The sequence below is a fragment of the Labrus bergylta genome, chromosome 20 (assembly GCF_963930695.1).
Source record: "Labrus bergylta chromosome 20, fLabBer1.1, whole genome shotgun sequence".
NCBI lineage: Eukaryota > Metazoa > Chordata > Actinopteri > Labriformes > Labridae > Labrus > Labrus bergylta.
Genome location: NC_089214.1, coordinates 11,139,464 through 11,155,405, shown reverse-complemented (window position 1 = coordinate 11,155,405; position 15,942 = coordinate 11,139,464). Strand labels below are relative to the sequence as shown.

General features: G+C 41.7%; 1 protein-coding gene across 1 annotated transcript; it reads right to left on the bottom strand.

Moving 5' to 3' along the window:
- Positions 1–841: 841 nt before the first annotated feature.
- bhlhe22 (basic helix-loop-helix family, member e22) lies at positions 842–2,879 on the bottom strand. Its single transcript, XM_020645837.3, has one exon. The coding sequence runs from the start codon at positions 2,604–2,606 to the stop codon at positions 1,800–1,802; it is 807 nt and encodes a 268-aa protein (XP_020501493.1). The 5' UTR covers positions 2,607–2,879; the 3' UTR covers positions 842–1,799.
- Positions 2,880–15,942: the final 13,063 nt, after the last annotated feature.

Genomic DNA, 15,942 nt, shown 5'->3' with positions numbered 1-15,942 from the left:
ATCCTCAATGAAAATGTGGTTTCGATTAGGCAATGACAAGTTCTCAAGCGATGAGTTGAATACTAGTCTCACGGGATTTGTGCTTAATGAGAAATATAGTGACCAGTTGACCTTAAAGGGATTCCACCAGATTCAAAACGTGATGTCTTGATTCTGAAGATCGATATTCACGAGGAGTTTCTGCTTTTCGTTTGAGATATGTCAGGGATGTTTTAGGACTGTTGTCTTTATCTGGATGTTATGATGTGGACAGAGACAGTAGGAGGACAAAGGGCGCGTAGATGGCTGATGGCTGCGTTATGATTAGACACCAAATTACGGCAGTGATCAGCGTCGTAATTACATTCCTTAATCACATTCTGGAGCTCTAATTACCTTAACGATGTGTTTCATTACGTAACGCCAGGTATTACAGTTTAGTTTTCATGCGCACTTGTTTTCGAATTAACATACTATTACACTGCGACATGCTAATTGTTGTAACAATCAAAATAATGGTCGCTGGAGTTTTTGTTTAGTTTTTATCCGAGGGGGAAAAACATTAAGTTTCTGCCTCGAGATGAAATTCACCAAGCACGACTGGACCAAAAAAAAAAACAACGAAAAGTTACCGATCCTGATGGAACAGAAAATGAGGATACTGGACCCTGGATACTGACAACAACAAAGCTTAATCATCCCCTTAAACAGACACGATAAATGTCTAATTTTTTTTTAGAATAAATGCTGAAAAATTGTACAACCAAAATAAACTAACAAATTAATTTAGAAGATTATTTCAAAAATTTAATTAAAAGTCAGTATACTTTGATTCCACTAAACGTCACACCAGATAAAAAAAAAAAAAGAACAAAAGTTTTCTGTTGTTCAAAATATTTTAATAAAGCTTTTTTAACACTGAAATACATACAAATGGCCCTCTCCGTTCATAGAATAACCAAAGTATCAACAAATAGTCCACAGCTTGACCTGACAACGCGATTCATCCGAAGATCTCAATCGTTTGTGTGAGGAGGGAAAAAGACGCAAAAACAGCCTACACCAATTTAGAGACTACAATGTGCAATGCAGCGAAATATCCCATACAAATAGCCAAATAAATAAATAACAAAAAACAACAACACATCGTAAGAGCTGATAAACCTGGAGTCATGCTCTTTTAATTTTTCTGTCTTTTTTGCGTCACAATACCTCCAAAAAGAACTTAAACTCTCGTGAGTAACTCTTAACACTGTCTGGATTAGCACATAAATATCTGACTGATCTAAAGACTTAGCATTTTCATTGAACTTTCCCTTGACCGTGACATTCCACGTGCTCAGTAGAAAAGTTCATTCATCAGGCCTTCAACCAGTTAGCAAAGCAAAAATGTTTCTGATGTATAAAACAAAACAGGCCCAATAAAATAAATAAGGGAGGAAGCAGCAGAAAGTGAGGATGGAAGGGGGGAAAAGTCGCAGGTTGTCAGGTCACCAAAATCTCCAAAAGGTCCAGAACAGAGCAAGTGATCAACAACTCTCTGTCATTCACAGGCCTACTGACTTCTGTTTGGTCTTCTGTCATTCATACCAGCACTTCAAGGATGATTTATATACACAATCAAGTATTGTTTGAACAAAAAAAGCGCGTTGTGAATGCATTTAGTAAATATTATAAAAGTATTCATCGGCATTACTTCTTTGTCTCTAGCCTACTGACTTGGACAACAGCAGCCTCGCAGGTTCTCCTCTCCAAAAGTGTCCTTTAAAAGTGGTGTCTCTTCTCTTCTGTGCTTCTTAGTGAGTCCGTGTGAGCCGAAGTTAAGGCTTGTCAGTGCACTGTTTGCAGAGGCTGGAGGTGGCATTGTTGAACAGGGCACATTTATCGGGACAGGAGGACCCGGCCACTCCGGTGGGGAAGGGGTATCCGGGCGGCTGGTCGTACGCGCCCAAGCCGGGATTCGCAAGCGCAGTAGTGGCGGGTATGGAGGCAGCGGAGATGGCCTGGCCCTGGTTGAGATACGCCACCAGCCTTCTCATTTCTTCCAGTGCCTGTGCCTGCATGAGGATGTAGTTTTTCGCGAGCAGCAAAGTGGCAATTTTGGAGAGTTTGCGCACCGACGGACTGTGCGCGTAAGGGATGACCCCTCTGAGCTCATCCAGCGCGTCGTTCAGATCGTGCATCCGCCGTCTCTCTCTGGCGTTGATGTTTAGCCTCAATGTTTTCTGCTCTTTGGTTTTCTTACCTCCCTCGCCTTTCCCCGCGGGCACCGTCCGCCCGTCGGCCAGGAGCACCATGTCGCACCTGCCGTCGCTGTCATCGTCGGGACTCTGCTCTCCGCCGCTGCTCTCGGCCACCGAGGTCCTGTTGGCGCTCTCGCCGAAGTTGACGCACAAAGATCCGGTGGGCAGACCCAGCGGCCCCCCTCTACCTCCTGCCAGTCCTCCCGGCTGGATCGGGTCCTGGTCGGTCTGGTCAAAGCAGCTGATAGGTGACTGGCGGTCTCTTGCTGGCAGTTCTATGCCCGCCGACGACCTGAAATGGTCCATCTTTTTAGTGGACACTGCGCTGAGAGTTTTGTGAAAAATGTCCGCTGCGCCGCCGTTCAAGTTCATCCTTCTGTCCATAGCCGCGTGGATTCCGCCCCTGGAAACTCTTTACGCGTCTCTGTGAGTTTTTTCCCCTTGTTTGACTGTAAAGAGTTTAGTTGTGTGAAGTTGCAGGCTGGCCTGACTTGTCAGCTGAGGTGTGGAGACGAGGAGGAGACTCGTGTATTAAGTGCTGCTCTCTCCTGCCTCTCTCTCTCTCTCTCTCTCTCTCTCTCTCTCTCGCTCGCTCTCTCTCTCTCTTTCTGTGCCTCTGATTCACCTTCACCGGATCTCCACGATCATCCTCGTTACGCACGAGACGCCCGAGTCTTTTTACATCATTATCTCGAGGCGGGTTATTAAAAGGGATTCGCCTATTGGGATAGAGACACCCTCTCCCCCTCACACTCTCCACCCAATCATGTTAACGTTTTAATTAATGGCAGTTAAACGATGACAAACAATACCGCGTGCGCGCAGTCTCTCCCTCTGAGTGTGTGTAAAACACTCTTTATAACGGTGCTTTGTGCGAGGCCATTTGTTTCTTTAAAATTAACAAATTCAGTGATTTCATTGTAGGGCATTTATTTTGCAAAGTAAATTTTCAAATCAAATTAATGTTTTCTTTTTGTCAATCTCAACCTAAGCATTTATAGAAGGGGATTTTCTTTACTTAGTCACAATAATTCACAACATGAAGACTTTTTTTTGTTTTTTTTGGTGTGTTTTTAGGACTTCTCGTTGTTCTCTTTGATTGTGATACCAAATCCATGACATGTTTCAGAGCAAAGATCACATTTTCTTTTTAAACTTTACTGATTACGCTTCAGATTTTTGTTGAGATTTTGTTTCCCAAAATCCTAGCACTTAAAAAAAGAAAATTCCCAAACGTGCTTTTCCTTCTGAGGTAAATTTCTCCAAACTTGAACAGGGATTTCTGTTTCTGGTTATAGTATGTCTATCTTACAAGTATCAGATTTCCCATTACACAGCCCCCTCCCAAATATTAACTTGTGCTTATACTGCCATCTAATGGGCTGTGGGGTGTAGTGCAACTGTAATGGAAGTCAAACATCGAGATTTAACCAGCTTTTTTTCTAACCCCATGAGCCCTGTTGGAATGTTCTATAAAGTAAAAATAGCAATATATTCTTAATCCTAGTGAATATTTCCATTCATTATTTAAAGTGTGTGTAAAACATTCATCTTAAGTAACAATAAGCTTTAAACGATTGTGCAGATGCAGAATATGCTTGACGTTTTACTCTGCCTTTGCTCTTTTAAACTGATAATCGATAACATCACATGTAACCTCAGTGAGCTTGTGAATTCAAACTAAAGGGATGTCTGGGGAACAATCTGCCAGAAGTGATGTAAAGAAGGTTGTTTTATTGCATATTAGCTTGCATTAAGAATCTTATTGGCAGACCCCAAATATTCTGAAAGCAAAACTTAAAATGACTTTAATATTCAATTTAAATGACTCTAAAGCACTTTAGGCTGTCGGTGGCTAGTAGAACTGTCCGTGGTGCTGTTATGTCCTGAGCTCTTTTACACAACAGACAAGTCTTATCTAAACTCCAAAGATATCTTCGCTGTTGCCAAGGGAACCCCAAAGTACATGTGACTGACTCTTGCACAGGGGAAACATTCTTCTTCACCTCAGACTTGCACAAAAAATATTTTCTGTAATGACTCTCCCCTGGAAGCCATTTGTAGATAACTGCCACAAAGCATTAAGTACAAAAAAAGTCTTTCCACTTCCAAGTTACCATGGCTAGTTACCATGGCGTGTGTGCTGCCCACATTAAAGATACCTTTAGCCGTGATAGCAAATGACCCCCATATATATTAAAACCACAACCAGTGTGGTGTGGATTTTTTCACCCTCAGAGATGCTACCCTGGCAGATACATATTGTGTTGTTAGATCAGAGCTGTGAAGAAAAGTCTGCACTCCCCCTCCAGTATGTCACACACTGAAGACAATAATGTTTGCCAAGAGAGAAGAGAAGAGAGTTTGTTTAGAGTCCATGTCCATAGTTTGATAACATTAAGACAAAGAAAGAAGGGAAATGTGCAACATTTGAATGTTTCTCCGTTTAGTCATTGTCTGGTTCTATAAATAATGCTGAAAATATATTTCACTGCTCATTTTGAGTGGTCAGTTATGGCATAGGTCATCGTATCTGTCCTCACACAGAAGTTCAGCTCATTTAACCTAGCTTCATGCCGGGCGCCCATAGCTCCCTGTTTTAGTTTCTCTTTACTGTAAAAACCTGTGTACTATCCAGTATACTGTACAGTACTTCACCACTTGTGACTGCTAATAAAGTTAAAAGAACAAATCCTCACCACAGAAAAAACACTTCTGACAAATCTTGTTGATCACAAAAGGTCTCAACAAGAAACAATATTTACTCACTGTGTTTTTGAGACAACTCAAACAAGTCCCCTGTATTTAAAATGTCAATTAACATCATTCATGATTTCAAATTTGTCACAAATGAATCCCAACTTCCACGTCAACTTATTACTAACAATACCATTCTTCATCAATCACATGACGGGTGCAATGCACCTCTTATTTATTCATTGATTTTAGACACATACATTAAGTATGCAGTGTATAATATTTTGACAACAATACTTCCTTGTGTTGAAAGATATATATTTTTGCATCTATTACTTTCAGCTTTTCTATAGGTACTGCCATGACATTTGCCAATACATTATTTTTGAATAATATATACACTGTGGGAATTTAAATACCAAATGTCTGGTCTGCTTACTTCATTTGTAATCAGAATAAAAGTGTTTTCATGCTAAATTGTCATATTGTAAATAACTGGGGCTGAATGTTTTTTGCAGCAGCATCACACATGCAATAGGCCAACACTTGCTCAACACATCCAAGGTGAAGGTTTTATCCCCTTTTCCAGCATATTTCAATTAGTGTTCGTTTGCTCTCTCGGCTCAGGCTCCATGAGAGGCCATGGAGGGCAGAATAGTTGAGGAGTTATGATCTTACGAGTGGCAGAGACAGTCACTTTATCCTGAAACAGCAAGAGAACACCTTCATGGCCAATCAGGTTCGGCTAATGAGACAAGATGGGCTAGGATGCTGCTACAGCCATTACAGCCACAGTCTGTCAGCACTTTGGTAATGAAGAGACCATTGAAGGCTAAACTGGGTAAGAAAAGAGAACAAGTGTCCATTAAGACTGGAACAGAAGACAAGTTCAGACACAGAGCGTGTCTCAACTGTTTAAAACCATATTTATACTGTGAAGAATTTTTACTATTTCTACTTTTTTTATAGCAATAACAGTTGTTAGACTGCGTAATTCCAATCAGATACAAAATATATACTACTACTTTCATAAATATGATCCAATTTCGCTGTAATTTTTTTTGTTGTATGCTATAAATATGAATATAAGACTTTATCTGCTACTATGTTATTTTCCAGACTTTTCTAGCGCCCTAGATTTATAGTTTTCTACCACTAGAGGGCATCATTTGACTTATAAAGACAAACGTACTTCTTGCTGAAGGGGTGATGGGAAAGAGGAGCATGATGAACATGCTTTACGGCATCCCCGTGGATTTGATTCAACTTTGAAGATGTTGGTTATCAGTGGAGGCCAGACTCTCAGGCTGTACAGAGCAGATATGAAAATTAAATTCGGTCATGTTTTGCTCTAAATCCGGAACTTCCAGTGTAACGTATTCATGACATGGCATGTAGGCTGCTCTATTTATTTAATAGGAAACCAAAATGCTGTTTTAGTGTCGCGCCCCCCCCCCCTCCTCCCTACTTCTCGTGTTATTACAGACGCTGTGGAAGTTGATCATACCTAATATATATTTATTAATTCCTCTTTCCTTTACTTATTTGCCTCTTTTTTTATCACTTCTAATTTCAGGATTTGTTGTCATTTTTATTATTGAAGTTGTTTAAGGAAATTGAAACACACACATGCACATACCAATCATGCCCTTCATCCATCCATAACGTGTGATTAATCAAAATCTGATTTATGGTGTGCAGTCAAATTCCGTAAAAGAAAGCCTGTGTTTTTATTTATTTTTGTATTTAAAAACAACTAATTATGCATGCTTGGGATAGTGTATGTTTTAAGTCTACAAATCTTATCGCGATTTCAGTTTTTCTATAGTGAAACACGCTCAACTCTGGGGTAAACCTGCGTCTCCACCACGATTTAAAACAGGGTGCAGTTCCACTGAGGGCCGGTAGGCGGCAGACTGAGACAGGAAGATGTTATTTGATCCGATTAAAAATACCTTAACACTCTTTCAGTTGCTGGACTTTGTCTCATCAGTGCCATCAAATGTTGTGTTTCTAAAACATCTTTATGGCGAGTTAATCGGACATTTGAGTTCGTTACTGCTCGAGCAGCTCGACCAACCTCCTCATTTACATTCACACTCACACCGACTGCATGGAAATTAATATGCAGATCAAATAAATCATTCTTTAATATCCATGTCATGCAATGCCCGTTTTAGGTTATTGCAGAATGAGGAAAATTGACTTTTTTTTTCTTCTTTTTTTTTTTATTTTTTTTTTTACAAGTACTGCTTCTCAGAGCAGGAAGGAAACAATATGTCGCTGGAACACGATGTTCACTGACTTCCACTGCAGATTTGATCACTCGAAATAAACGACAGTAAATTTGAGCTAGGTTGTAAAACAAAATAAAGAGGCTGTGACGTTATGTTAAAGATATTAGAAGACATAAATATAGTATTAAAGGAGAGACTTGAGACGACAGAATTGACACCTCTTTCACATCCTTGTTGCAGATTTTCCCTTTTTTCATTTGTCTACAGACATGTCTTCAAACGAACAGCTAGACGTAATAAAAAACAAAAATGAAGGCTTTCTGGATTTTTTTTCACACCCTCGCTTGTGCTGGTGTGTTTCCTGTGTACATTCAAGGTAATACGTCGCCGGGTCCGGGCTGCATTCCTGTACCACTGTAACACAGTCGAGGCCCTTATTCCGCGTGTGCTCTGGCAGGAGAGTGAAACAAAAGGCTGCTCGGTGGTGCGCAGATTTCAGCACCACAGAGGGTGGACAGCGCTCCCCGGCAAGCCTCTGTGTGTGTGTGTGTGTGTGTGTATGTTAATAGACAGCTCCAGCTGACACACACACTTAACAAACGCACAGTAGCCATCAAATGAAGACAACATAGAAAACAGAGCAGTAAAATGGTTGTGTGTATTTACTTTATTGTTGAAGGAGAGGGGAGAATGTGCAGTACATAAATCATGCGGTACATTTCGAAACGACAGAAATACCTGCAGTGTGTGAAAGACACAAATATGCTGCTTTTTCAACAAATAGAAACAGTAGAGATGTGACAGATTCCGAGGTAGGGAGGATCATCTCTTGGCATTCACCGCGTGCCTTAATTGTAAGACATTAAATCAAGGTCCGCTGTGAACACGGAGAGACACAACCCGCTTGTCTGAGTGTGTGTATGCGTGTGTTTGCATGCACGTGTGCGTGAGTGTGTCGACCATCTCTATTCACTCTACTGTTGGAAATAGGTACACACCTTAAACCTTTAGTGTTACCCAGACTTTATAAATATCACTTTACTATTGCAGATTGGAGGCCGTTGTCATGAAACTACAAAATGTATCAGGATGTCAAGTTTGACTAAAAAATAAAAAAATAAAAGAATGCCAATATTCCCACACGTATCCAAAGAGGTCAGATCCTCTCCCGGTTGGTGTGCAGGCCTACCTTATTTTGTACAAAATCATTCAACATGAAGGGACGAGGTTAAGTTACATGACTTGGACGCAGAACGACCAAGAGGTAGTTTGCTGACAAAATGATTATACTTCCCAGGAAGCTTTCGCTGTCGAAAAATGGCTCCTGTGATGGTTCTTACTCGACAGCTTCTTCCAAAACTGCAGAAAGCTTTAAAGTCCTCTTATTATCCCAGAATGTTCCTGCAACAAAAAAAAAAAAGACAAGAAAAATGCGTCATGAACTTCAAACAGAAATGCAGATTATAGAATATCATATCCCACATTGACCTGTATAAATTAAAAACCACGAGGCGTCCATAAACCAGAAAAAAAAGTCACATTCCATGTCCGAATTATTGATTTTCCTTGTCACGCATATTTTTTTTCTCTCTCTCAGCACGCACACAGACACACACGAGCATGCAGCTTCTACTTGCGGGTCATCGGTTAAAACTGCCGCAAATCACACTTAGAGCAGCCAAAGAGTCTTGATAACTGCGGGTTTCCTGAACACAGCGTATAAGGCGTCTCTGCACGCGCTTCCCACCACAGAACACTGACCGGAACACCACGAGCCCGAGCTGCGCAGCGCGAGCGCACCATCGCCGCCGCCTTCAAATGGGACTGATCTCTCTCCGTCCGGTCTTTTCCTCTGACTTTGGGATTAATGGAGCTTCAGCCAAACAAATGAGGCATCTGCCTTCAGCACAAGAGGATTGGGATGAGGGGGGGTGGAAGGGGGGGGGGGGGGTGACGTCACTGGGCAAACAGATGTTCCTCTATATTACCCAGCGTCCTCTTCATGACTGCCCCGTGTCCTTGAAACTAGGAGGGAAATTGACGACTCCAATTCGAAGTATTATTAACGTTGATCGCCGATATGTGGTAATAGTTCTGCGGGAGGGTTGGTATACTCGGGGCGTGCGTGCGTTTGTGTGTGTGTGCGTGTGTGTGTGTGTGCGTGTGTGTACGGACCAGCAGAGGAAATGCCAACAATGGCCCCGCAAATTGTGAAGCCCTAAATCTGGCATTGGCTGTGAACGGTTATGCAACATTTCACTTGTCAAAAAAAGGGAACACACGTGTACACTCACTCACGATCATCATACTCTTACAATTGGACATGCGCACATGCACTCTTACACTCTCTCACTCTCTCTCTCACACACACACACTGATGTTAGTGTAGGTTGCTTTAAAATCACTCCATGTGATGAGCTGCAGTTGATTTGTTGTCATTGAAATAAGATTTACACAACAGGCTGTCTGTTCTGAAAACTAAAGGGTAGATTCATGTGATAAATGACTTTAATGAAAATAGTGACACAGGGATGACACAGATGTAAATGCAGTTCTAATTTGGTATAATCGGCAGTGCTGTAACATACACAGAGACGGTTGACTAATGAAGGCTAAGATCCGCTGAAATTCAATTGAAGACAGTGCTGTCTTGTCATAATTAGAGTCTCGCCTGCTCTCAGGTCTCATCCTGTCAGAGCCTCTGAGCCCATAAATACAGATGACCACTTCTCCATCTGACAGCTCGTGTTCCACCATCAAACATTGGAAATCCACTGCATGTGAATCAGTGGTGTACAGATACAGTCGGCGTGAAGAGGCGCAGGCTCGTAGATATGGTAATGGCACAGAATTACCCACTCGCTGTTATAGAGAGTAGAGGGATGCAGAAACAAAGGGGAACGCCATTTTAGACGGAACGTCCCCATCACCCTGAAAACCGCTCGACTCTCTTGTATCGACTGTAACTTGGAGCTTTATCGCAGCACATCATCGTGTTTCTGCTCTCCGTGTTTCTCACCACCGACAGGAAAACGACCTCTATTGTCCGAAAGCACCGCGCAACGGACGAACGACGAGGCTCGGAATTGCATCGTCCTCCTTCTGTCCTCTTATTGATTATGCAACCGTCGACATAAAATATCTATCCGCCCCGCTTGATGTTTCCCTCCACTGTTTTATCATCTCCTTTCTTGAAAATGGTGTAGGATTCCTTATAGCCCGCTATAACAACGGCAAGTGCAACGTGCAGAGGGAAGAGCACAGGACCAACATCTCTTCCAAATGACCAGCATTCACCTCTAACGCATTGTAATGCACATGTACGCGACTAACGCTTAAAGTAAAGATCACAATTCATTTGATCCACAACATGATCAAAGAATCGAGAATTCGAGCGAACGCAAAGCAAAAGATACTCACCAGGATCTGCTCCACGCCATATGGTGGATCCCAGCACACTGTGCTCTGCTAACGTGTATCCTCGCTCTGCGGTTTGATTTCGTCTTGTAGAGGCGGTATCACTTCGATGCAGATCTTTACATCACTGAGGCATCGCGGTGGCTTGTATTCCCGGTTTCCTGTAGAGGCGGACGAGCAAAGTGTCCGTCCACCTAGAAGCTGGAGCTACTAATGAGAGCGATGCTGGAGCCTCCGCAAAGCATGGCTGCGCTTTCTCGCCTTTTTTTTTTTTTTTTTTTTTTTGAAAAGAGGGCAGGTCGTTCTGTGCATTACAATAAAGTCTCTCTCTCTCTCTCTCTCTCTCTCTCTCTCTCTCTCTCTCTCTCTCTCTCTCTCTCTCTCTCTCTCTCTCTCTCTCTCTCTCTCTCTCTCTCCTCACATGCACACGCACACACTTTTATGCATACGACTGCGCTTGCTCACACTGACAGGCGAATATTAATCCTGTTCGCGCTTGGCAATAGGCCTTTCCTATATTCCTGCTTTGATGTTATTATTTGTACATGATAGGATGTAATTGTTTGCATTCATTTCACGGCTACTTTTGTGACGTTCATGGCACTCTGCTCTAGGACCGTTCGGTATTTTATATGTGCATACAGTTAATATTATAACCCGGGAAAGCACTATACTGTAGCCGGCCACACTTAATCACGTTCAATGCCGTTTGTCTTCAGAGGTCCATTGGTGCGTAGCAGTTTCACGCATCAGGCCGCTGGATTCAAACACAGGACCTCTATGCTGTGGAAGTCCAATTTTACATTGAACCTTGCAAGACAAACTGAGGGAAATGTATCACCAAAGATTGAAAATTAAGATGTCCTGTCTGCAGGCATAATAGCAAAAAAAAACAAAAAAACTTCTCTCCAGCGCATGTTAAATGTTTAAGTTGTGTTTTCTTTGACAGGTCTTTTCTTGCCTGCAAACTATTTCTCCTCAAATTCACACTTGCAAAATGTGAGGAACTCTAGTTTTCTTGGCTGCAACTATTGGTAGTCATTGATTAAAGCAAGTGGCAGCCCTGCACTGCTCGTTTGTATCCCCTTCACTTCCTGTCGTGATTGACTCCCAGGCAAAGATCCAATCGAAAGCAGGAGCCCATGCATGATGTCACTTAAGTAACCTCACTCACCCTGAAACACACAGGCCTGCTAATGCCTACTTATACCTTCAATCTATTAATACTAACCTGATTCTAGCATCACAAATAGCCTGTAGGTGTTGTTCACGTTGTTTTCCCATTCTGTCAGTTCATCCACACCCTCTCCTTTCACAGTTTCTATCTAATAGTTCTTGTTTTTTTGTTTCACTTTGTTACAGTGTTGGCCTTTTGACGGCTGCAAGATCCCACTCTGCGCAATGATGCAACATTTGTGCGTGATGCAACACGGGTGAAGACACCATTTACAGATTTAACGTTTTGTCAACATGTTTGATTCCTTATTTAAAGGGTTAGAGGGAAAGTCTGCCGGGGCTTGCATCAGGCTACATGTGGAGGGAAGTTTGAAAGCTGCATAGAGGTGTGTGTGTATGTGTGTGGGGGGTGGGAGAGAGCTATTGTTCCCTCTGAAACAATAGGAGCTGCGGGGCGACATGCAGCGGTGCACAGATGAATGGCAGGACTCTGGGATGTGTGTGTGTGGGTCAGTGGCCCGGGGTCTCCGTCCCAAAAGCCCCCTTTCCCAGAGCCTCACAATGAACCTGCACAAGGTCGGGGCTCCTAGGGGTCACAGGGGCCACCCCCTTTTGTCCCGCACTTCAAAACATATAAACATTTATGAATCAAGAGGCAGCCACTGGGCCCCATGGTTTCAGGAAAAAAAAGGGGGAGCGGAGGGGGGGGGGGGGGGGGGGGGGGGGGGGGGGCGACGACAAAAAGAAGTGAGGGGGAATGAAAGTAATAACTAGTGGCTGCAGATGCAAATTCCATCATTTGGACAGAGGATGAAGTTTGTAAAAGTTGAGGTTGGGGCTCTGCGCACATGGAAACAATCGGCTAACTGGATTTGGACTATTTATGAAACTGCAGCTCGTTCATCTGTTTCTCTCGGCTGTTGGATTTGCCTTCCACGTCTTTGGGATGGGATTTCTGTCGCAGTCAGTGAGACGTTGTTTTCCACACCTGAGGACTCAAAGGACTAAAGGGGGTATAACTGTCTGCACGGCGCTGAACCGATGTGACAAAGTAGCATCAAATAATGCTGTGAGGGGTGGCGTTTTCTCATTTTGAATAGCATTAGTTTGCACCAAAACACACCGGAGCAGCCGGATTGTAACGCCCTTCACGTGCACAGATTTCTTCACACGGTGTCCACGTGAACTTTAAGACATTAAAACACCGTGTTTAAACACCGAAAATACTTCTTAGTTGTGTTCTGAAAGCAAGGCTTCTTCTTTAGGTCGGCCGCATGAAACGCACTTGTTGGAAAATGCAATAATAAAGGAAAAAGGTTGTTTTTTTTTTTTTCAGTCGCGATGAAATAACCTTACGCACGCTACAAGATAACAGTAGGCTCCATGAAATGCAAAGAACGGTGATTGTGGGCATTAAAGAATCGGCCTTGGTCTTTTTGGGAAGCAGTGTATCGAAGTGTAAATGAAAATCTGTATGTGTGTCCATAGGGGAAGGTGTCCATACTGCTGCAGGCTGTGTGCTCTGCAGCAGTAAACGCTGTAGTTGCATCAGTTTTAGCAACGAGATGCTTTAATAACAGCAGACTTTCTGTCAGCTCCCCCCCCCCCTTCATTTTTTGCATCATACATCGGGCCTCCCCCACCCAAACACACACAGCCCAACGACGCTACTCTTTGTGCTATGCTCTCTACATCAAGGCTGCTTAGGTTGATAAATCTAACCTAGTATTCATCACACCAAAATTGTAAAATAGTATGAATTCGTCATTTAGCCTCATAAGTTTGCTTGGAATTTTTTCTTTATTTTCTCCTCAGTCATAATTTGATTTTAATGAAGAAAAGCTCGTTGTTTTGAACTCAAACCTGATTTTAATAAAAAAAAATTAGCTTTCGTTTTTGTGTTGATGGTAAATCTAAAAAAGCAACTTCAAAAGAAGTCTTTCTGTCTTTTTTTTAAAAAACAAATTCTGAAATATTTCCAGATTAACTTAATTCTGCTATATTTATAGTAATTTTGTGGTGGAGCAGTCAGTCATATCCTGAATATTCATGTTGTTAAACTGGAACAAAAAGTTATTTTTTCCTGCCTTAAATGAAATATGACTGTCTTATGTTAGATAAGCAATACAGACATGTAAGCATAGCTGCATAACCAGATAGGAACAAGGGGGCATACTGTATATTTGAGTAGAACAACATGAACTATCAAATAGTGGAAGATTTGGAGAACAAGTTTCTTAAATAACGATGAAGTCTTCAGTCATATTTGTAATCTAAAAATATTGAACATTATGAATTTGAGAACATTTTGCATCTACTACCTTTAATAAACAATTTGAAATGGTTTCTTATTTCCTAAAGATAATTAACTTCATCTATAATTACAATGCATTCTCTTTGTGTTGGAGAATTTGTCACATAATTGAATTCAGTTTGTTGATAGAAATATTTATATAAAAACTATTTATGGCTTGATTTTCTCTCCAAATAGTAAACACAATTTTCCTATATATCACAGCATATGTGTGGTTGTCATGGGAACTGTGCAGTGACCACAATAGCAGTAACACCAATTTAATTGATTTAAAGAAGTAATAAGCATCATATTTTAGAGCCACATGTCTTTAGCCTCTTGCTTCTCATAAATATGCACAAAGGTTTTGTGACAACAATAAAAGTATATCTTTAAGTGTAATGTAAACAAAGACTATGTGGTTTGTGATGCTGTTTATTCAGCCAGGCCTGACCCTAAAATAAGTACTACCCAATTTTCTTTTTTAAATCCAGGAGATCCCTCTTTGTTTCAGGACCTGACCTGATTCCATTTTATGTTTTTTTAACAAACAAATCCTGACTTCACCGTGCGCCTGCATCTCCTGAGCAGGGACAGTATGCTCCCCGATCTAACATCAAACACCAAACAGCAGTTGTTATTTCATGGTTGCGTGCAAGCAGAACCAGGTCATCTGCACTGGGTTACAGGCCTGCTGGCTGCGTCTGTAATGTTCTCTAAAGTTAACAACTTTGCTTACAGACGATCATTCACATTCTTTTATTGTTTTTCTTAATTACGCCAATTTAACAATACCTGGGATCTCAGCAAAAAAAATAAATAATGTTGTAGAGAAAGGGAATAGGAAGAATCTCGCTTCTTAGGCTGAAATTTTGTTATTTGAGTTAAAGTAAATTTAAAGGACATAAAAATTTGATAACCCACACCCTCGGATTTCCTGCTATGATGCATTATCAGTTTGTTTGTTTTTGCAGTGGAAACTGTAGCTTGAATTTTATTGCAATACAAAGCATACATGGTTTCTAAAATCAGGATATTTTGAATGAATTGCATCTTCTGCTTGATAAAGATAATTAAAAAAAACAGGAAACTAATAACTGAGACTAATACCTGGCACTAAGCAGCCTTGTAGTGTTTTGTGTGAGTGAAGCAAGGGTGAGTGTGTGGGACCTTCCCCCCATCTGACATTAGCAGGGGGTCAGATGTGCATGTAGGGCACCTGGCTCTGCACCTCCCCTGTCTCTGTGATGTTAAATGTCAACCAGCAGCGTCCACAGAAAGCAAAGTGAGCCTCCATTCTGATGCTTATGCCAGAAGAGGATCACATCCCACTCCCAGAGCCATGTTTCTCTTTTGTTGGGCAATTAAAGTTGTAAGAGAGGGGAAATTTACAGAATCATTAACCTGAGGTTTTGTTTTAGGTGAAGGAAGTGGTGCAAGTGGGTGGATGTCTGGAGGGGAAGACCCCTGGTTTTAATGTGAATCTTAGACGTGGAGCATTATCTTAATTTGTTGTAGAAAGGTGTATTTAGAGCTCTAAATCACTTGAAATGCAGCGGGCAAAAAGAAATATTAAATGAAACAAATATATTCTGGCCACAGGTGCCCATGCTTCTGAAAATCATTTTGCTCTAATTCTTGTGTTCCAACACCGCGGTGGCCTTGCATTGTTCGTCCACTGTAATATTTTATTAAAAGAGATGCAGCAGGAGGGATATGATCAGATTGCTTATTTTACAAGGCGCAGTGCAGATTAATATAAAGCTGAATAACTGCATTGCAAGCTTATCCAATTTTCCCTCTGATTGGAGATACAGTCCAGCATTTGGTGTCTCAACCCAGGTGAAGTAGAGGGGAGATGTAAATCTGCACTATCAGTCTGAGGAGCAGCAATGGCAAC